At 42.8% G+C, this 23,327-nt stretch overlaps 1 protein-coding gene across 1 annotated transcript in view; it reads right to left on the reverse strand.

Moving 5' to 3' along the window:
- LOC309553254 (RNA-binding protein 27-like) overlaps window positions 1–23,327 on the reverse strand; it is a 186,821-nt gene that overhangs the window by 106,085 nt on the left and 57,409 nt on the right. The window contains exons 6-7 of the mRNA XM_082254244.1: window positions 7,924–8,190; window positions 4,034–4,258 (exon numbers count right to left, since the gene is read on the reverse strand). Coding sequence (XP_082110370.1) covers window positions 4,034–4,258; window positions 7,924–8,190 — 492 coding nt within the window. The remainder of the gene's footprint in view (window positions 1–4,033; window positions 4,259–7,923; window positions 8,191–23,327) is intronic.

Here is a 23,327-nt window from a genome sequence, read left to right on the forward strand (position 1 = left end):
ACATTTGAAAATGCATGCGTAAGCTGCAGGCCCCGGCAAGGCACCCGGTTACCTGCAGTCCCTACCTCTTAAGAGTCTCCACAGTGGAAGCACATGAATTCTGATGGATAAATGAGGACAGGTGACTGGAGGGAGCCCACCCCTGGACTGGGCTCCCTCCAGTCACCTGTCCTCCATCTCCAAGCTGGTAGATAAGGAGGCACCCATCCAAGTGCGCTCCCAAGTTGGGCTGTGTGCATCCACAAACACGGCACTAGGAACCATGCCCTCACTTCCTCCTCACAGGAGTTTGACTATGGCTCCCCCTGCCCTCAGTGTCTACTTTGAGACCAGGAAGTGGGAGAAGCTGTGCTACAGTCTACAGTGCTGGAACGGTGACAAAAGTCAGGTTATGTGTTCAGGGATGGGGTGGGTAGGACAAATAGTGAGGTTTTTTTTTTTTTACCTTTAGAACCACTTTAAAAAAGGGAAGCATCCCCTGCAGATAGACTCTGCAAAGGAAGGTGCAAGCAATGTGCTAAGAACCTATGCAGTCAGCATACATGATAAAGGTGCATTTGATCATTAGGTTTTGTGCGACTAACATACAGGCCCCTGACGAGAAGGCAAGGAACTCTGCCTCAGGAGACATAGCTAAGGGGGACTTTGATGGCATAGACCCCATGAGCATAGGGTCACAAAAGATTCCATGATTGCAGAGATCAGGGCCCTCAGAAGGGATGATAAACAAGTCCCTCTATTTGTCCTCTATTTTGCAACAGTGTTGCAACAATGAAACAAAGTTCAGGGTATGAGGCAAGGCCTCGGGTATAAAAATAGGTGACGGTGACCAAAGTCACTGTAGGGGTGCAGTTGACACAGACAGGGGATCGATGATCCATGTGCCTCTTCTGTGAGGCTGGTAAAAAAGTGGGGAAAGGTGTCCTCTATACTAAATGGCATGAAAAAAAGTACGCCTACATTCTACCTGTAGATGTCAGTACCATTCAGCGGTAAATCCCTTCACAGTAAAAGCAGTGGCAATGGAAATTAAAAGACGGCCAGCAGTGCAAATAAAGTAGCTTCCATTGCTGAGCCCTACCGACTTACTCACTGAATCTTCAGAGACAGGGCAAGCATTGCCAGAATGCCATTGGCTCTAGACCTGGAAAAAGCGCTACAGCAGAAATGGGTCTTGAAAACACCCAAATGCTAAAGCCAGTACCAAAAGTCAATTCAAGGCCCTGGAATTCCCGATTCCAGAAGAGTCCAGGTGAGGCTACTCCTCCATTGTCCAATACTTCTGCAGGTGGATGTATAATTTGACAGTATATGACATATTTTCTGTGTCCCTCAACTGACAAAAAAGAAAAAAAAAAAAAATCTGGCTATACAAATACTTAAGGACAGAATACAATGCTAAAAGCTAAAATGGAAATTATCACTATTTTTCTCTAATGCTTCCTTGCAAATCATTTTAGTCCAATTGTACTGGCAAGACAATGAACTCCTAGGAGCACTTCACTTTAGAGGTAGCCTACCTACAGCTTACAGATAAGACTGAACTTCATTTTTGCAAGGCTAAGTTTGGCTTTTTTTTTTAAATCTTATTAGCATTAGAAAAACACAGAAAATGGGAATGCAGAAATTTTAGAATTAGTAATTGCGGTTTACTATGTTCACCTCAAACCTGATAATACACATTACAATCTGAACATACAATGTCCTTTAAATTTACCAACAGCTATGTAGTGCCATGGCCTGCCAGAGGGTATACAAACAATGGATGTTAACGCTTAACTCTGATCAACAAATACTTTATCAAAATATATTCCTCGACAGCCACAAAGCATGTAAAACCACTGTTTACATCAAATGCCTTTGTAAACCCAGTGTAAAAAGTAGCAGTGACACCACTGATGTTCATAACCTGTGCATGGAACAGACCTATGGGTAGTAATCAGAAGATTCCCCCACTTCAGGCTGCCTGAAGGGGGTTGGATATAAGCCCAGTCATTCTGCACAGGCAAAGAGAACAGCAGTGACTAGGCTTTGTTACTGAACTCCTTCAAAGAGACAAAGTGCAGGAATTATTTCCTGCTCAGGTACTGCATACATTTAGGAGGAAATACACTGCTCAAAAAAATTAAAGAACACTTTAAAAACACATCAGATCTCAATGGTGAAAAATCTCATGCTGGATATCTATACTTATATGGACTGTGTAATGTATTCGGAATGAAATCAAGCCACACCACTTAAGGGGAAATTAAAACTATCAACCTACAGAGGGCTGAATCCAAAAACAACCCGAAAATCAAAGGGAAAAAATTATGCAGCAGGCTAGTCCATTTTGCTGAAATTTAATTGCAGCAATTCAAAAATGGTACTCAGTAGTTTGTATAGCCACGATGTGCTCCTAATAAGACAACATATAATGTCCTGGGGTATTTCCTCCCACATCTGGACCAGGGTATCGCTGAGCTCCTAAACAGACTAAGGTGCAACTTGGCAGCGTTGGATGGACCTAAGCATTATGTCCCAGGGGCGTTGTACTTGATTTAGGTTAGGCGAGCGTGGGGGCCATTCAATGGTATCAATTCATTCATCCTCCAGGAACTGGCTACATACTCTCGCCACATGATGCTGGGAATTGTTGTGCACCAGCGTAGGGTCTGACAATGGGTCCAAGGATTTCATCCCGATAATTAATGGCAGTGAGGGTGCCATTATCTAGTCTGTAGAAGGTCTATGCTTCTCTCCATGGATATGTCTCCCCAGACCATCACTGACCCACGACCAAACCAGTCATGCTGAACGATGTTACAGGCAGCATAACGTTCTCCATGACTTCTCCAGACCCTTTCACATGTGCTCAGGGTGAGCCTCCTCTCATCTGTGAAAAGCAAAGGGAGCTAGTGGCGGTCCTGCCAATTCTGGTGTTCAATGGCAAATGCCAATCAAGCTCCACGGTGCCGGGCAGTGAGCACAGGGCCCACTAGAGGACGTCGGGCCCTCAGGCCACCCTCATGAAGTCTGTTTCTGATTGTTTGGTCAGAGACATTTACACCAGTGGCCTGCTAGAGGTCATTTTGTAGGGCTCTGGCAGTGTTTATCCTGTTCCTCCTTGCACAAAGGAGCAGATACTGGCCATGCTGATGGGTTAAGGACTTTCTACAGCCCTATCCAGCTCTCCAAGAGTAAATGCTTGTCACCTGGAATCTCCTCCATGCTCTTGAGATTGTGCTTGGAGACACAGCAAACCTTCTGGCAATGGCACGCATTGATGTGCCACCCTTGGACTGCCTGTGCGACCTCTATAGGGTCCAGGTATTGTCTCATGCTGGTAGTAGTGACACTGATCCTAGCCAAATGCAAAACTAGTGAAAAACAGTCAGAAAAGAGGAGTAGGGAATAAAAATCTTAGTGGCCTTCACCTGTAAAATCATTCCTGTTTTGGAGGTTGTTTCATTGTTGTCTAATGCATCTGTTAATTTCATAAACACCAAAGCAGCAGAAACTGATTAACAACCCCCTATGCTACTTGACTAACCAGGTCAGTATCCCAGGGGTTTAATTGGCTTGATGCTATTACTCTGATTAAAAAGTGTTCCTTTAATAATTTTTTTTAACAGTGTACATAAAAGGACAGCAAGACTCAGGAAAGGACATGGCTCCTGCATTTAGACAGCAGGGTTTTTTTTTCCAGACTTCAAAGGTCTAAAGGAGACTGTAAGGCCTAAACACATTACTGTTTAGGCCTGTATGCACCACATCCTGATGTTCTTGGGAACCTGCAAGAAGAAGGAGCAATGTCCAGTAGCTGCTAAAATGTTGGACAGGCTGAAATACCCAGCGGCTGGACCCCTGTAACAAGTGGTACATTTTATTATTTGATCTTTGATAGGCTGTTTAAAGCAGGGCTGGTTGGGATGTGAAGCACATGGGCCTGTGTGCTAGCGTGCATGAGGCCTAATGTGTATAGCCAGCTTACAAGTCTAAAGTATAAACAAATAGTTAGAGATACATCTGATTTATAAAGAAGTCTACTTACTTGGAGCAGAATGGACAGTGGGAGGGGGCTGGGTAAGTGGCCTAGGAACTGGCATTCTCATATTATGAGCTGGTGCAGGGATAGGAGGCAACAAAATACCAGGGGGCGGCAGTCCAGGGGGTGGTGGGAAAGGAATCATACTGGGTAAGGAAACCTCATCAACCACCAAGGGATCATTTCCATGATCAAACTGGCAAAGGTCACCAAGGACGCAGAACCCTCGTTCTGTGAAAAGAGAAAACAAATAATAAATTAAGAAAAAAAATTAAAAGTAAAACAGTTAAACCAGGAAATGTCACAAGTATCCACAAAATATTTTGGCTTATTCTAAAAAAGTACATACATTTGTCACATTCAGTGTTTTTTTCCCCAACTCAAAGTAGAAGTTCAACCAAAAAACAAACTATTTGCAGCACATTCTAAAACTAACCTATCTGGCCCTGTAAAGCAAAAATCGCTATACATAACTTTATTGCATCCCCTCCGGTCCAGTCCCATGCTAAGCGGTCAGCGGTGGCTTCCGTGAGTAGGCGTGTGCAGGAGAGGCAGCTGACAATGGAAGCCCCATAGTAATTCTATGGGTGATGTCACTTCCCAGACATTTCCCAACCGTTGTCACCTGTCTCTTCCATAACAGCATCCGCCACTGGAAACTGGACCGGATTGGCTTCATAAAATGTTATGTATAACGATTATTGATTTACAGGGTTAGATAGATTAATTTTAGAATGTGTTTGCAAGTAGATTTAGAGTTAGTTTTTGGCTAAACGTCTACTTAAGAGTATACAAAGTACCAGATCATACTCATCTGCCAAGAATAATTTGCAGCACCTCCAGAAACCTCTGAATACAGCCAATGGCAAGCAGTATTGACACATGCCTAATCTAAGAGCTTATAATTGTTTTACCAGTAAATTCATTATCTGCAGAACAGAATCTGACAGGGGTCATAGACCAATGGCTACATAGCGGGTTGAGACAAACTCTTTAACACTGACAGGGTCTATGCAGTAAGGTAAAAAAAAAAAAAAAAAAATGTTGTGCATGCAGCTTCCCCTGCAGCCCCCACTAAATAAATACATACCTGAGCCCAATCTTGATCCAATGTAAGAGTCGAGGTTCTCTCGGCTGTATTCCCCCTCATTGGCTCCCACACAGCAGCAGGAGCCATTGGCTGCTGTCAACCACAGCCAGTGATGAGGGAGCAAAGCGGGGCTGAGCCCTGCTTGGTGTATCTTATGGACACACAGAGTGGGGCTTGGAAGAGAGCACACACGAGTGCCTCCATAGTAAGCAGCTTGCTATGGGAGGCACTGGAGGAGCCAGGAGTGCCAGGGAGGAACCCCAGAGGGTGGATCAGGGTTGCTCTGTGCAAAACACAGCAAGCACAGAGCAGGCAAGTATAAACATGTTTGTTATTTAAAAAACATTTGAAAAAAAAAAAAAAAAACCCTCTACAAAATCATTTTAAAGTCGGACTATGGCCATAATCAACAAGGACATGTGGCCCTAAATGTAGCATTTAGGGACTCATTTACTCCGGAATGCGCACGATCGAGGGCAAGTTTTTGCCTGTTCTGTTGCCTACAGCTTATTTCAATGGAATGCACAGAAAGTACGGTAGTCGCTACTTTTCAGAATCCAAAAGCATCTAGACCAGTGGTTCTCAACTCCTGTCCCTCAGGACCCTTTAACAGGCCAACTAGAATACTGCAATCACTGAGCAGTATATTATATCCCCTATCCTATGTGATAGATCCTATGTGATCTATTTCAGTTATCTTGCAAACCTGGCCTGTTAGTGGGTCCTGAGGACAGGAGTTGAAAACCACTGATCTAGACGCATTTGGTGTGGCTTGGCATTAAGTTAATGGCACCCGTGAATGCCTTGAAAAGGCAGCCTGTTCCCATGCAGTGAATTCACATGGAAATGCATTTTTCCGAACTGGTGTTAAGTGTCCTTTCACATGGGAGTCATCCGTTCACTCTTCATCTTTCACATGGTTTACATCTTTGTACATCAGTCTTTAGTTCAGTTTACATCAGTCTACATCTGTTTTTACATCAGTCTACACCTTTTTTTTTTTCATTCTGCAAGCCGTTGCAGAAACCAATCATAGATAACAAAAGTATGAACAAAAAAAGGTTTCTTGCCTAAAAATGGTCAAAACAGAACGGATGCAAACTGACATCGGTTTACATCTTTTCAGATCTGTCTAAACTGAACTGAAAAGGATGCAGCCATCCTGTGTTTCTGAAAAGCAGAGAGACTAGAATTGATCTCTTCCCCTAGTGAAAGTACCGGATATTCCATACAATTTTCTAGGGTATAGCGTCACACGACTGCACAGTTGTCAGTTAAAGTAGCGCAGTGCCATATCGCAAAAAAATGGCCTGGTCATAAAAGGGGGTAAATCTTCAGGAGGTCAAGTTTATTTATGTAAAACCTCTCTCTCAAAAAAGCTAAAAAAAGAAATAAAAAGCCTATTGCTGTAATGGCTTAAAGTGGGAGTAATCTTCCATATATGATTTTTACCTATAGGTAAACCTATAAAAAGGCTCATCTAGGAGGTACAGTAAATCTCACCTAAACGTGCACCGTTTAGGAGACATTTACTTTAGATGCAGCTGGTGATGTCACCAGCGCATGTGCTCTGAAGGGACGGCATACCCTTGCCGTAAACAGAGACTCCTGTGCGGGAGTGATGTCAGTGCCAGCTCAGCCAGTCATTTCACAGAAGCCCGTGTACCCGGAAAGAAGACTGGGTGAAGATGGAAGTGCCTTTAGTAATGACAGCGCTCCACTGGAGGGCTTCGTTTTCAGGCAAGTGTCATAATGTGCTAGTATATGATACATACTAACACATTATTACTTAAACTGCCCAGGGCCCAATTTTTTTTTTTTATGCGGTTTACTACCGCTTTAAAAAGTGCTAGCTGGCGTTCCGCTTTAAAAATTGTCACTAACAGTCTATAAGAATCTACTAGACCAAATCTCCCCCCCCCCCCGCCTCCCCAATCCATACCAGGGCTTTTCGGGTCTGGTACTAACGCAGTTGCAGCCATGATCCTGTTATTCGTTTGCAGCTGACGATGGGTTTCCTGTAGAAGTGATCCGAGTGGCCCCACAGCCACCTGATCGCTTCTACAGGGCATGGAAGGAGGCCTGGGACCACTGGGACCAGTTGTTACAACTGAACACAGACAAATAAAACCAGAAACTAAAAGGATTTTGTCACTGGTTTTAGTATGAAGTTTGCAAACAGTTACCAATCACTGTTTGTTCCGATGCTTTTGAAGACAGAGGAGAGATCTAGGGTACAATAGCAAATCTCATGCAACGTAAAAAAATTGCAACCACCATCATTTCATTCTCCAGAGAGTCTGCTTTCACAAAATGCATGATGTTTGGAGGGTTCGAATTAATTTTCTAGTAAATTCAGTAAATGCAGATTCTAAACACGTATGTGAGAAATGTCAGAAGTAGCCCTCGCAGATCACTATTGGATCACTGGCAGCAAATAAACTAGCATTTTAAAAAGGAGACAACCCCCAATAGCAGACCAGATATTTCTCCAAGAATAGGTTTCCGTAGGAAACACATTTGTTTAGCTTTACTTGTTCTTTTTAAAACATAAAATGCAAGAGTTTGTAAAAAAATTTAACTACCTGGTATGTGTACCCCTCTCACTACAGTGCCATATAGAGGGGCACAGGATCACATACTGGGATTAGGGGTACTTGTCTTGGTGGGGAGGTTTAGGTTTATTAGATTCAGGTTTTCAGGTTTTGTGCTATATTCTGCTTCAAATAAGTTTCAGTGTATGTTGTAGCCTCTACAAATATGGCAGCTATTAGCAAAATCCAACAGTCATTAATGAGTTGCTTACCATCATAATCCCGGCAGCGTCGTTTAGGAGGTGGGTTTCTGTTGTAAGAATTGGTAGGGTTGTGGTTGCTATAGTAATTAGACCAGATTTCTGTTGTGCTCTCAGGGTGGTGAGCAGGTGCAATGACAGTCACAGTGCTGGGGATAGCCTGCCCACCAGAGGAATACTGCTGCTGCTCAGTGGAGATGCTGGTAGCCTGTGAGACAGGGTTGTATACAGGTTCCAACTCATTTCTTTCAGACTCGAACTTCGTCCTTTCCCGGTGATCTGAAAAATGGAAAAAATACACAATTGTCAAGCTGCCTTTGTGATTAACAAAGCAATACTACTGAGGTGCTGAACATATTTTCAAACAACAGCTTTGCTTTCCTCTATTCGTTAACAGAATAAAGCAGTGAAAAAATGAAATGCATTACTGCCAGAAACAGCCAATTTAAACGTAATCAAATAAACTCAACCCTAACGGAATCATCTAAAAAGAAAAATTAGGAGGGTGAAGTTCTGTTTTAACGACTTCCCGTCCGGCCTATCATCAATTGGGAGTCGGTCGGTGGCTTTCCCATTCTGACTGGACATCGCATGACTTCCTGTCAGGAAGCGCCTATCATGGGGACGCACAGCCTTGGGATCTGTCACCGGTCATGTCCATGGGACACAGACAATGACTGATCAGTGGACCGGCTTTGCTGCCGGTACCATGTGACCACTGTGACCAATCACAGCAGGTCACATGACAGTTCTACACAATAGATGGCTTCCTTTCATGCCATCCATGGTGTACAATTGTGTTGCTAGCTGTAATTGGTCAAATTGATCACATGGTACAGACAAGGCAAATCACAGCCCATCTGTACCATGTGATTCGCTTTGACCAATCACAGTTAATCACAAGGAAAAGAAAGAAAAATTATATATCATTTTTTTTTTCCTTCAATTTGTCCATTACACAAAAAAAAAAAAAAATTTATGGCACAAAATTATAACCCGCCATATCTCTTACTAAATACCTTGGGCTAAGTTCCAAAAAGGGGTCATTTGGAGGGTATTTCTACTGTCCTGCCGTTTTAGGGCCTAATGAAATGAGATAGTCTGTCCATCAGTATTGATCAATGTTCAGATACAGTGGGTAAAATAGTTATTTAATCCCCTGCAGATTTTTGTACCATAAGTTTGCCCACTTACAAAGAAATGCATGGTCTAGAATTGTTATCTTAGGTGTATTTTAAATGATAGAGAAAGAAATTCAACCAAAGCCATAAAAAAAAAAAACCACATGATATAAATGTTATAAATGGAGTTGCAGTTCAGCGAGTAAAATAAGTATTTGATCCCCAGCAAAACATGACTGCATACTTTGTGGAGAAACCCTTGTTGGTAAGCACAGAGCTAAGATGTCTCTTGTAGTTGGTTACCAGATTTACACACATCTCAGGAGGGATTTTGTTCCACTCTTTTACAGATCTTTTCTAAATCCTTAAGGTTTCCTGGCTGTCTCCTAAAGTGGAGTTCCACCCAAAAGTGGAATTTCCGCTTTAGGTAGTCCTAACCCCCTGACATGCCACATTTGGCATGTCTTTTTTTTTTTTTTTTTTTTCGGGGGGGGGGGGGGGGGGGTGTGGGAGCGGGTACCTAGTTTTGACAGGTACCCGCTCCCACTTCCGCTCAGGGCGCCGCGGCGCCCTGAGCGGAAGTTGTCCTCTCCCCCTCCCTCCCTGCAATCTTCTGGGACATGTCAGAGGTCCCAGAAGATTGCCGGCCAATCAAGACGCGCAGCGCAACTTGCGCATGCGCAGTGCGTACCCGGCTGTGAAGCCGCAAGTTGTCACAGCCGGGTGCCCACACCAAAGATGCCTTCGCCGCCGAGACCAGAGGGAGAGGATCGAGGCTTTGGGCGGCCGCATCGCTGGACCATGGGACAGGTGAGTGTGTTTATTAAAAGTCAGCAGCTACACTTTTTGTAGCTGCTGACTTTTAATAAACACAGAAAAGGCTGGAACTCTGCTTTAACAAATCAAAGTTTCAGCTCCCTCCATAAGTTTTTATAGGATTAAGGTCTGGAGACCGGCTAGGCCACTCCATGACCTTAATGTATTTCTTCTTCTTAATGTAGCCTCCCCTCTGTTGCCTTGGTGGTATGTTTTGGGTCCTTGTCCTGCTGGAAGCCTCATCCACGACTCATCTTCAGTGTTCTGGCTGAGGGAAGGTGGTTCTCATCTAAGATTTTACAATACATGGCCCCGTCTGTTGGAATTAGGTTTTATTTAAATGCTATATATAGTTATGCTCAATTGAATGATTGGAGTTAAGCTTTAAACTTTTTCCATTTTACTGAAAATCTCTCGCTGTGTAACTTAGACATTTTTGCTGTCGAGGATGTGAGTTTTCCTCCAATTGTTACTGAGTTGTGAGAATATTTTTTTTGGTCGCAGAGTATTTTGCTTTTCTGAGATATTTCTTTCCTGATATGTATACATCTGTTTTCTACTATGTATATCGTCAGTCCATCGAGCTTAAATATTCTATGTATATCTTTAGTTGGTCTGGGAAAAGAAGGTTGCATCCCCTTTATGACTGTATATAAGCTGTCCTTACCTGAATCCAGTGGAAAACAGACTGAAAGACGGATGGCTTATTTCCGAGGGCTTGTAAATTCTTTACAGGTTGAAGGGAGGCTGGCCAGCAGAAGCGTACCTACCAAGGGGCATTACCTTTCACCGTCCATTGGCCCTCAATGCGGCAAAGTCAGCCTGTACCATTAGCAGAGAAACAGCCCCAAAGCATCAGGTTTTCACCTCAGTGCTTGACTGAAGAAATGGTTTTCTTAGGGTCATAGGCAGCATTTTTCTTTCACCAAACACGGCGAGTAAAGTTAATGCCAATCTGACCACAGCACATTTTCCCAATTCTTCTCTGAATCATGTAGATGTTCACTGGCAAGCTTCAGACAGGGCTGTACATGTGCCTTCTTGAGGAAGGGGCCCTTCTGCGTGCTGCAGGATTTCAATCAATGGAAGCATATTGTGTTACCAATGGTTTGTTTGGTGACTGTGGTCCCAACTGCCTTGAGATCATTCACAAGCTCCTCCCCATGTAGTTCTGGGCTGATCCTTCACTTTTCTCATGATCATCCTTACCCCATGAGGTGAAATCTCGTATGAAGCGTCATACTCAGGGCGATTGATGGTTATTTTGTATTTCTTCCATTTGCGAATAATCGCACCAACAGTCATCAAAATTGACTGGACTAATCTGTGCACCACTTAAGCGCATACTGTAGCCAGGTCTGTGGGAGCCAGAATTATTGTTGGTTGGCAAGGGGGATCAAATACTTCTTTTACTCACTGTACTGCAAATCAGTTTAGAATATACAGTGAATATAAAAAGTCTACACACCCCTATTAAAATGTCAGGTGTCTGATGTAAAAAAATTACACAAAGAAAATTAATTTCAGAACTTTTTCCACCTTTAATTTGACCCAAAGCTGTACAACTCAGTTGAACAGCAAACTGAAATCTTTTAAGTGGAGGGAAGAAAAAATAAAAAAACTAAAATAATATGGTCGCATAAGTGTGCACACCCTTAAACTATTACTTTGTTGAAGCACTTATTGATTTTATAACAGCACTCAGTCATTTTGGGTAGGAGTCTATCAGCATGGCACATTTTGGACTTGGCAATATTTTCCCACTCTTCTTTGCAAAAACACTCCAAAAAACACTCCAAATCTGTCAGACTGCAAGGGCATCTCCCGTGCACAGCCCTCTTCAGATCATCCCACAGATTTTCAATTGGATTCACGTCTGGGCTCTGGCTGGGACATTCCAAAACTTTAATCTTGTTCTGGTGAATCCATTCCTTTGTTGATTTGGAGGTGTGCTTTGTGCCGTTGTCATGCTGAAAGATGAAGTTCCTCTTCATATTCAGCTTTCTAGCAGAAGTATGAAGGTCTTGTGCCAATATTGACTGGTATTTGGAACTGTTCATAGTTCCCTCTACCTTGACTAAGGCCCCTGTACCAGCTGAAGAAAAACCATCCCAAAGCATGATGCGGTCATCATGAAGCATGGGCTTCAGTGCCGGTTCACACTGATGCGGCTGCGGCGATCGCATGTAATGTCGGAGCGCACTGCTCCTTCATTACATGTGATCGGCTGTGCGGTGCGAGTTTAGCCATACAATTTGTATGGCTAAATTTGCACCGCACCCGCAGCAAAGACGCACAGGACCCTTTTTTGTAGCCGCATCAGGATCGGATCGCACAGCGGTTCACACTTGTGCGATCCGATACGGTGTGAACGGCAAGATCGCACTGCGATATGCGATCAAACTGGGGGTGTCGTTAAGATTACATTGACACCCCCAGCGTATCGCATATGGCAGTGTGAACTGCCAGGGGTGCGTTTGCGATGCGGCCACAGACTGCGAATTTGCAGCCTTCCCGCATCGCATAAGTGTGAACCGGCACTCACTCTGGGTATAGTGTACTTTTGGTGATGTGCAGTGTTGTTTTTATGCCAAACATATATTTTGGAATTGTGGCCAAAAAGTTCAACCTTGGTTTTATCAGACCATAACACATTTTCCCACATGCTTTTGGGAGACTTCAGATGGGTTTTTGCAAAATTAAGCCAGGCTTGGATGTTTTCCTTCATAAGAAAAGGCTTTCGTCTTGCTGCTCTACCCCATAGCCCAGACATATAAAGAAAAACGGGAGATTGTGGTCACATGTACTACACAGCCAGCACTTGTCAGATATTCCTGCAGCTCCTTTAATGTTGCTGTGGGCATCTTGACCTCTTGATCTCCCTGACCAGTTTTCTTCGCTTTTTCGTAAATTTTGGAGAGATGTCCAGTTCTAGGTAATGTCACTGTTGTGCCATACTTTGTCCACATGATGAGGACTGTTTTCACTGTGTTCCATGGTATATCTAATGTCTTTGAAATTCTTTTGTACCCGTCTCCTGATGGATACCTTTTAACAATGAGATCCCTCTAAAGCTTTGGAAGCTCTCTGCGGACCATGGCTTTTGCTGTAGGATGTGACTAAGAAAAGGTCAGGAAAGACCTACTAGGAACAGCTAAACTTTATTTGGGGTTGATCAGAGGCACTTTAATTGATGGCAGGTGTTTACTGACTCCTATTTAACATGAATTTGAATATGATTGCTTAATTCTGAACACTGTTACATCCCCAGTTATAAGGAGGGTGTGCACACTTATGTAAAACACATTTTATTTTTTTATTTTTACTTCCCTCCACCCCTAAAAGATTTCAGTTTGTTTTTCAATTGAGTTGTACAGTTTATAGGTCACATTAAAAGGTGGAAAAAGTTCTGAAAAGATTTATCTTTGTCAGAAACCTGACAGACATTTTTAACATGGGTGTGTAGACTTTTTATATCCACTGCATGTATCGTGTTTTTTCTTTTTTTTGGATTTCCCTGTATTGAAGTGGTTAAAGTACATCAGTATAAATCGAATCCAATATCAAGCAAAGGACACAAAACTTCAACATTCTTTAAGAGCAGAATAGATCATATACAACTAAGAAACTGAAAGTGGACTCAATTCCAGCACAAACCTAAAAGCAAAACCTATTCTAGGTATGATTAAAGAGGAACTTCACTCTTTCAAACATAGAATATTTTAAATCCTTATGCAGCTAACATTTTTTTTAACATTTCTTTCTTTTTAACACTTTCTTCCTGGTCTCTAGCCTAGGCAAATGAGGCCATACATTCCAGGAGTCTTTAGTCTGCATGCCTGAGCTAAGGGCAGATGGATTCTAGGAAGTAAATGCTACAAGAATCCTCTGCTCTTTATTAAGATGGTCATGGCTGTAAATGTTTGGGTGGGGTTAAACTGATTTCTCAGCAACATAAATCATGGAGACATGGATGTATGAAAGAGTTTGCTTTGAAAAATAAAAATGAATAGCATTTTTGGTTTGCGGTTTTCAGATGCAGTGCAGTTCTGCTTTGGCTCTACAGCAGAGTTTACAACCAATTTGTAATGGTTTTCCCCAGCACTATCAAGATCTTGAAAAAAATGTGGCAAATGCAAGTTCCTTCTAGAATTTGCGATCATCAAGTGACAGTTACTTTAAAATAAACCTTGATAACCTTGCCTGGATTGACATTTTGTCCTGAAAGCCCTATTTGGTCAATTATTTATATAAGAAAACAGAGCTCAGAAGGTCAAACACCTGCCTGCTAGTTGAAGTGATGGGCAGAGCTTGGCTTTCTGAACAGTAAAGCTACACTGCACAACAATAACCTCAGTACACAGCTTTTATAAAAGCTCAAACTTCTTTTTTTTTTTCCCTAAAAATTTTATATATAGAATAGGAAATTGTAGGACCCCTGTCATGGGGTCAGTCAGGGGTGTCCTGTCAAGGAGATTTACCTTCACTTCCCATCCCAGAGACAAAGCAGGAAGAGGAAATTTCTCCCGAGTGAGGGGATATTGTCACTCCAAAGGACGTTAAAACCCGTATCAAAATTTGTCAGGTACAGCAAGATTCAATCAGCGCTTGAAGCCAAAGGCTGCTCCCTCTTCCCCCCAAACACTTCTACCCTCTCTCTCTTCTCACAGGTGACTAGGCGGCAGCATTGGCTCCTGCTGCTGTCAGTCAAATCCTATAAAGAGGGAGTAGGGACTTGTCACACTTTGTGTGTCAATGGATGCACACAGCCTGGCTCGAGAGCACGCCCACCTAAATGGCCCAATAGCAAGCGGCGTAATATGGGGGCACGCAGAGAAGGAGCACCAATGAGGGAGCCCTGAAGAGCAGATTTTGGGCCACTCTGTGAATAACCATTGCACAGAGCAGATAAGTATGTCTATTATTTTAAGGAAAAATTAAGCTTTACCATTTGAGAGGTTTACAAAAAAAAAAAAAAACACAATCACATCCCATACCAGAAGCAACGGTTACCAGGACAAAAAAGAAGGTGAAAACTACCAAGTACCAACATAGACAGCAGTAAAGACCTGATGAAATCTTTTACTTCTCTAAGCAAAAAACATAAGTTTCAGGTTTACATATAGAAGTACATTGAAAATACATAGAAACTGTAGCAACACAACCACTTTAGGCCATAACAAAAGGAAACATAAAATACATTACTTCTCCAGGTAATCACTTGGGTAACTTGATTCATTTGAAGACAGGACCACCCAAAGCTGTGGAACCACTGATTCATTAACAGGACAAAACAAGCCAGCTATTGATAGATGGAAGTAGCGCTGCATTGCTCTTCAAGCCATCACTGAACAATAACTCACACCTATGAAAATGCACACATTTGCTGGAATACACCAGTGAATAAATTAGACAAACTAGGTTATATTTGGACAAACTCCCTGAGCAGAAGCTTGATGTGAAGAGTAGTTAATTGCTGTAAAAGCAAAAGCAAATCATTCTTTCCACAAAGAAAACATATTTAAAGTGTGTACAGAAAAAAGTGAATGATAAGTGACAAGCTGCAGTAAGATGGCACTGACAATCTTGTGATTTTAAAAAGGTAAAAGGGGGTTAGGGTTTTATATTGCGAAATATCTAATATCTAGCAGGACACAGTTTGTCATTTAAAGTAGAAATCCAGCCAGGATTTTCCCCATATTAGCCATTTTACCTGAAAATAGATTTATCATTTGTACACACTAGTGATCGACCGATTATCGGCTAAGCCGATATATTGAGGGCTGATCTGCACTTTCCCCAATATATCGGAATCGGCCACCAAGGTGACCCATCTTGCCGATATTTCGGGAAAGTGCTTGTACCAGAGTGATGCCAGTAGCTAGAGGCATCACCCCGGTACCGGCGTCCATAGCCGACGGTCGACTGTCTTGTAATGACAACCGATGCGGTTGAGAAGCCGCTCGGCTGTCATTACAGGGAGCGGGAGGGGACGTCCCCCCCCCCCTTCCGCGGCTTGCCCGGGTCTCCCGTCCCACCGGGAGACTGGGGCAAACAAACAGTCTGCTCGGCCGCCGAAGCCCCGATCAGAGCCGCATTCGGCTCTGATCGGGTCTCCATATAAAAACCCGGAAGTGATGTCATGACTTCACTTCCAGGTACCCGGCGCGCCAGATTAAAAAAAAAAAAAAAGACAGCATTCAAAACAAAAAAAACTTGGCGTTTTGAATGCTTTTAAGTCCAGAGGAGGGGTTTGGGGTATTTTAGACCCCCAGATCCCTCCACTACAGTACCTGTCAAGCGATAAAAAATATATATTTTTTTAAATATACGAAAATATTGGCTAATATTGCCTGATTCCGATATGCTATGGCCAAAATATCGGTATTGGCAACAAAAAAACAATATCTGTCGATCACTAGTACACACCATTGCTAGGTAAGAGTCGGTCTTGACATCTGCAAAAAATGATAATGCATATAAAACTTTCATTTTAATGGAAATTATATAATTGTGTGCTTCTGCAGATGGAATCCGACATCATGGCTCCAAAGAATATGCAAACCACATCCAAAACACAACCAAAGCCGCATCAAAGTTGCACTACATAAATTAATAGTGCAAATCGAGTCAAAATCGCATCACAGTAGAGTGAACCAAGCCTAATAAGGACAAAGCCACATTAGTCTAAAACAGTGGTTCTCAACTCCGGTCCTCAGGGCACACTAACAGGCCAGGTTTGCAAGAGAACTGAAATACCTCACGGGTGAAATAATTTGCTGCTCAGTGATTGCAGTACTCTAGTCTGCATCTCCCCAAAGTAATACTTAAAATCTGGCCTGAGGACTGGAGTTGAGAACCACTGGTCTAATAAACGGAGTGTCTTGTTAAGGGTAAGCCAAAATTTCCCTTTACAGCAAACCTGTGGCCACTAAGGAGAAACTGACCTCCAGACAGATATGCAAGGCAGGCATCTAAAAATTAAAGTGTTACTAAACCCAGGACCCTGCATTCACTATATCTGATCTCCCAGAGAGCACAGAACATGGAAATGCAATGATTTTAGTAAATATGAATGGCTAAATAACTTTTTTCATCAGCAGTATATAGCAGTCTTGTGACCTCTTTTAGTGTTTGGTCGAGCATTGGTTAAAGCTTGTAGGAGGACTTTTTGTCCTATGAGGCTGCATGACCCCTGACTTTGTCTGGACATTGCTGATTGGCCCTGTGCTGATCAAATGCACCCTCCCAAAAAAATACTAACAATACACACAAAATTGAACATGTGCAGAGTGCCTCTAGGGCTCTGTTCTATTAGCGGATGGATTGGGGCAGTAAAAGTGGAGAATCAAAGAAGACATCAAACAGCCTTTTTTACACAATGCAGAGGATTAATCCCTTTATGTTTCACAGTGAGTATAACAAGCATTCTTTACTGTATATACAAACTGATTTTACTGTTGTGGGTTTAGTAACACTTTATTTTAAAATATGACAAAATGGCCTTTCCCCTCCCACACCCCACTATTTACCAGTTCTTGGGAAGGACAGCAACACTAACAAATAGTCAGGCATGGAATGAGTGAACTAAAAATTTAGGCATTTAACCGGTTGCCGACTGCCGCAAGTACATATACTGCGGCGGTCAGCCCCGGCCAGGCAAAGTGACGTACTGGTACGTCACTAGCCTGTCACTAGCTTGTGAGCCAACAGCGGGCGAGCGGGCGAGCGCGCGCGCGCGCCCGCCCGCCCCGTTCCCTAACAAGTTAGTGCGTGTGACCAGCAGACTCGATGTCCGCCGGTCACTCGCGATCGTTCGCTGTGAAGGGAGAAAGGCAGGCGGCTGATGTAAACAAAGCGGCCTGTCATTCTCCCCTGTGTAAAAATGGAGATCACACGGTTCTACTATGTAGGACCGTTGATCTCTGTTCTTACACCAGTAGCCATGTCCAATCACAGTTAGAAACACGCCCCTAGGGACATACTTAACCCCTCCTTCCCCAATAATGTTAACCCCTTCCCAGCCAGTGTCATTTTTACAGTAACAGTGCATATTTATAGCACTGATTACTGTAGTAATGTCAGTGGTACCCCCAAAAGTGTCAAAAATGTCAGTCAAGGGTCCGATCTGTCGGCCTCAATGTCTCAGTCCCGCAAAAAAAAAAAAAAGACAAAAATCTTTCCCCTAGTTAGTAAACGCAATAACTTTTGCGCAAACCAATCAAAATACGCTTATTGTGATTTTTTTTTACCAAACATAGGTAGCAGAAAACAAATTGGCCAAAAATGTAAAAAAAATCAAGCGGTCGTGCAAAGCTGTTCCCAAATACAATTGATGTCCTTTTTTCCCCACAGACAGCTTTATTTTGGTGGTATTTGATCACCTCTGCGGTTTTTAGATTTTGCGCTATAAATTTTATTTATAAAATTTTGAAAAAAATATATATATTTTTTACTTTCCGGTATAAAACATTCCAAATAAAAGTGTTTTTAATAATCCAATTTTTTTTATCAGTTTAGGCCAATTTGTATTTTGCTACATATTTTTGGTAAAAAAAATCCCAAAAAGCATATTTTAATTGGTTATAGCGTTTACAAACGATGGGATAGATTTTTGGACTTTATTTTATTAGTAATGGTGGCAATCTGCAATTTTTAGCAAGACCGACATTGCGGAGGACAGATCGGACCCCTGACATTGACACTTTATGGGGACCAGTGACATTAACACAGTAATCAGTGCTAAATATTTATGCACTGATACTGTATAAATGACACTGGCAGGGAAGGGGTTAATACTGGGGGTGATCAAAGGGGTTAATGTAGGCCTAATAATGCTTACTGACTGTGGGGGAGAAGGTCCCAGTGACAGGCACAGAGATTGGCGTTTCAGCTTAGCTGAAACTCCTGATCTCTCTCTGCCTGTGTGACAGAAGACCCGTCTGCTTTGTTAACATAAGCAGACGGGTCTTCTGTCAGTTTCTCTGCAGATCGCCGTTGCTCCTCCCACTGCCTGACTCCCACTGTGTCCAATCACAGCGGGAGCGCAGTCTCGGCAGCGAGACCGCGTGCACATAATCACGCAGTACTACGTGAATATGCTCACCCAAACCGCAGTAAATCTGCGTGGGGCAGTCGGCAAGTGGTTAAAGGGATTGTAAAGGCAGAAGAATTTTTATCCTAATGCATTCAGATAAAAAAACCTGTTTGCAGCAGCCCCCCTAATACTTACCTGAGCCAATCTTTATCCAGCAATGTTGCAGGAGTTTCTCAGCAGCTCGGGACTCCCCTCCTCATTGGCTGAGACAGCAGCTGGGCGTGATTGGCTCCCACTGCTCTCAAAGTCAGTCAACCAATCAGAGGAGAGGGGGCAGGGCCGAGTCATGGCTCCGTGTCTGAATGGTCCCAGGAAGCTGTGACTCGGCTCGGGTGCCCCCATAGCAAGCTGCTTGCCGTGGGAGCAAGTCTTGAGTATGATGCTTCAAACTTGGCACACCTATTGATGTCTTTTTTGCAGAACCTCTCAAGCTCCATCACATTGGATGGGGAGTGTCGGTGCACAGCCATTTTCAGATCTCTCCAGAGATGTTCAATCAGGTTCAAGCTGTGCTCTGGCTGGGCCACTCAAGGACATTTACAGAGTTGTCCCGAAGCCACTTCTTTGTTATCTTGGCTGTGTGCTTAGGAATGTTGTCCTGTTGGAAGATGAACTTCCACCCCAGTCGGAGGTCCAGAGCAGGCTTTCACCATGGGTGTCTCTGTACATTGCTGCATTCATCTTTCCCTCTGTCTCCCAGTTCCTGCCACTAAAAAAACATCCCCACAGCATGATTCTGCCACCACCATGCTTTACTGTAGAGATGGTATTGGCCAGGTAAAGAGCAGTGCCTGGTTTCCTCTAGACATGACGCTTGTTATTCAGGCCAAAAGAGTTCAATCTTTGTTTCATCAGATTAGAGAATTTTGTTTATGGTCTGAGAGTCCTTCAGGTGCCTTTTGGCAAACTTCAGGCCGGCTGTTATGTTGCCTTATACTGAGGAGTATCTTCCGTCTGGCCACTCCAACATATAGGCCTGATTGGTGAAGTGCTGCAGAGATAATTGTTCTTCTGAATGGTTCTCCTCCCTTAACAGAGAAACTCTACTGTGTTCCTAACTCAAAAACAGAGGGGCGGGGACTACGTCTGTCAATGAGCTAAGAGAAAAGGATTTTACGGTAAGATTTTACAAAAATCCATTTTTCTCTAGCGCTCATTGACAGACGTAGTCCTCGGTGATACACCACCTTCGGGACGTCCCAGAGCAGTATCACAAATGAGGGGTGGGAAAATGGAAATCAAATCCAAATCTAGAAGGCCCAACCGGTGCCAACTAGAAGTTTACAATGCTCATCCTTAATGATGAGACTCAACAAAAAAGAGAAAAAATCTTTTTTTTTTTTTTTTTTTTTTTCAAACAGAAAAAACCCTCGAGGTAGACCACCGGTCTCCTCAAATAGCGGCCTGCAAAACCTTGCGGCCAAATGAGGCATCCGCCGATGCCGTCACATCAATTTTATAGAATTTTTTAAAGGTATGTACCGACGACCAGGTGGCCGCCTTACATACCTGGACCACTGACGCCTGATGGCGAAAGGCCCAGGAAGTACTGAGCGCTCGAGTGGAGTGCGCCCTAACAGGGAACGGAGGACTCTGACCCTTAATAGAATAAGCCTGTACCACCGTTTGTCGAATCCATTTGGCAATGGTCGCGACAGATGCAGGCAAACCCTTTCTGGGGCCATCCGTGATCACAAAAAGTGAATCCGTCTTACGGAATGATTCCGTAGCTTTCAGGTATACCCTGATTGCCCGAACCACATCTAAGGAATGCAACGCATGTTCCCGATGATGCTTGGGCTGAGGACACAAGGAAGGTAGTACAATATCTTCATTCAGATGAAAATCTGAAACCACCTTAGGAAGAAAAGATGGCTTAGGATGAAGTACTACCTTATCCCTATGAATCACTAGGTATGGGGACTGGCATGATAATGCAGCCAGTTCTGACAGAAAATAACTAATTTGCTGAGGCAGAGAGAGAGAGAGGATATACCCTCTGGGACTGCCCCTAGGGTGTGGCCAGAGCTTTTTAATTTCCTGTCTAGTCCTGCTCCTGTGGAGGCAACATAACCCGAAGGTGGTGTATCACCGAGGACTACGTCTGTCAATGAGCGCTAGAGAAACAACTATTTCCAGAAGATGTCTTGTGACTCAGAACATCATCCATAAGGGCTGTACACACGATAGGAAAATCTGTAGGGAAAATTCGTCCGACGATCGATCTGCCAATTTTCGGATTGTTAGTATGGTGCTTTCGACAGCCAATTCCGACTTTTTGGCTGACAAAATCCTGATGTGCAGGCTATAAAAATTTTTTGTCCGTAATACAATGTCTGATTTTCATCTCATTAGTACAGATTGACGGAAAAAAATCTTAAGAGCAAGACTAGGCATGCTCAGAGACGAAAGAACACATAGAAATCAATCCAGCACATGACATCACTTCTCAAGTAGAATTCTGTCGTACGGGAAAATTTGTATAAAAATTACCTTTTCACTTTCCACATCAGACTAGCATGCCACAAAAAACGGACAACAGATCGTTCGATAATCTGATCGTGTGTACTGGGCTTAAAGCCGGATACACACTATACAACTTGTGTTGTTAGATTTCCTTTAGAATTGCCTTCAAATATGTACTGCACGGGCCTGCCTGAATGCATACAAAATTGAAAGGTTTTAGATTTGACCTCCCATTATATGGTTTTGGTAAGGCTAAATGTACACGGGACGTTTGTAAAACTCCTTTGAACGCTGGAATGTAAAACGACGTTTAAAACGTCCGTTGTGTCGCGTTTGCATGCCGCGTTTAGTGGAGTTTAGCGGGCGTTTGCTTTCAGATCCGTTTTTAGAGGTCAAAAAATGATTCCCCTTTTAAACAGTAAAAACGCAAGTGCAAAACGCGGGTGACCGCGTTCAGTCGCGTTTTGCGTTTGAAACGCCGGTAAACACGCGTTCTGAACATCCTGAACGCAAATCATTGCTTTCCAAAAAACAACACTGAACTCAACTGCCTCTAAATGACTGTAAACGACTCAGTGTACATGGACAGATAAGATAACATAGAGGAGGGTTCAGGGGCTGCTGAAAAAAAACGTCCAACTGCTTCTAAACGCCCATTTATCAGCAGCAGTGTACATGAGGCCTAAATCTAAAGGAAAAAAATCTAAAGACAATTGTATAGTGTGTATGGCCCATTACCTTCATCTATGTAGTGCAATGGCCTGAATGATTGCATAAAAATTTAAGTGTTTAGGTCTGAACTCCTATTATATAGTTTTGGTAAATCTAAAAGGAAAAAAAAATCTAAAAAAGATAATTGTATAGTGTTTATCCAGCTTAACACCTGGAGAAAAATAACAGTTAAAGACATTGTCCAGACAAACCAACTTTTTTCCTGTCATTACTCTAAATTAGGATTTCGACAAAAAAAAAAAAAAAAAAGACATGGATCCCATCATTAGCAAAGGCATTTTTGTACATAAAACCTGTTCATAGAGATAGACCACCACCAGAAATGCTAATATAGTGTAGAAACTACAATGGTTGCTTGTGCTTTTGGCTAATATCAATCAGCATCACTGTGCATTTGTTTTTATGACTTGGGTGTCCATGTATGAAACAGACAAGAGCTACAATCCTGATGATCGCAGCTCATTAACCGTTTATGAAATGGACATAAGCGGAGAACATGTTCTCCGCTGATCATCCCAACACACAGAATCGGTCATTGACAGAAACAGACAGTTTATAAACTTACGATCTCAGCACCTTACTGGTAATCTCTAAGAATTCTCCCTCCCCACCCAGAGGTGGAGAAAATCAGGGAGAGAAGAGAGAATCACCGGAGAAAGGAGAAGGAAGGAGGAAGATTATAGACTTCCTTCTTACTCAATCAGACCCCCCCAATGGGTTCAATGCTTTACATGTCCCTAACAAAAAAAAAAAAACACTGAATTCCAATTTTTTACCTGCAAAAAAATGTGCATTTATTATTATTTTTTTTTTTTTGTAAAAGTTTACTTATCCTTTAAAGTGATTGTAAACCCTCTCCTATACCCAGTGAAGTAAATGGCCTCAGATGATACACAGAGATGAAACAAATCTCCCTACATAAAGTTTTACATGTATATCTGCAGTCTTTCCCTTTCTACATTCTTCATAAAGTGCACATGATAAAAATCGTTCCTGTTTCAGCAGCACTTAGGGGTGGGTGTGTGAGAGCTGATTGGAGAAAAGACAACCCCCACCTGCTCCACATAGGCAGGGGAACTAAGAAACTTGCAGAGCTGCAGTGTGAACAGACAAGCTCTCCGCTTATCAATCTCTACGTTTCCTCCCCGACACAAACTTCACGCTGCTTTTATCTGGTGTGTCGA

This window comes from Pelophylax lessonae, assembly GCF_965119305.1.
Source record: "Pelophylax lessonae genome assembly, chromosome: 4".
Lineage (NCBI taxonomy): Eukaryota > Metazoa > Chordata > Amphibia > Anura > Ranidae > Pelophylax > Pelophylax lessonae.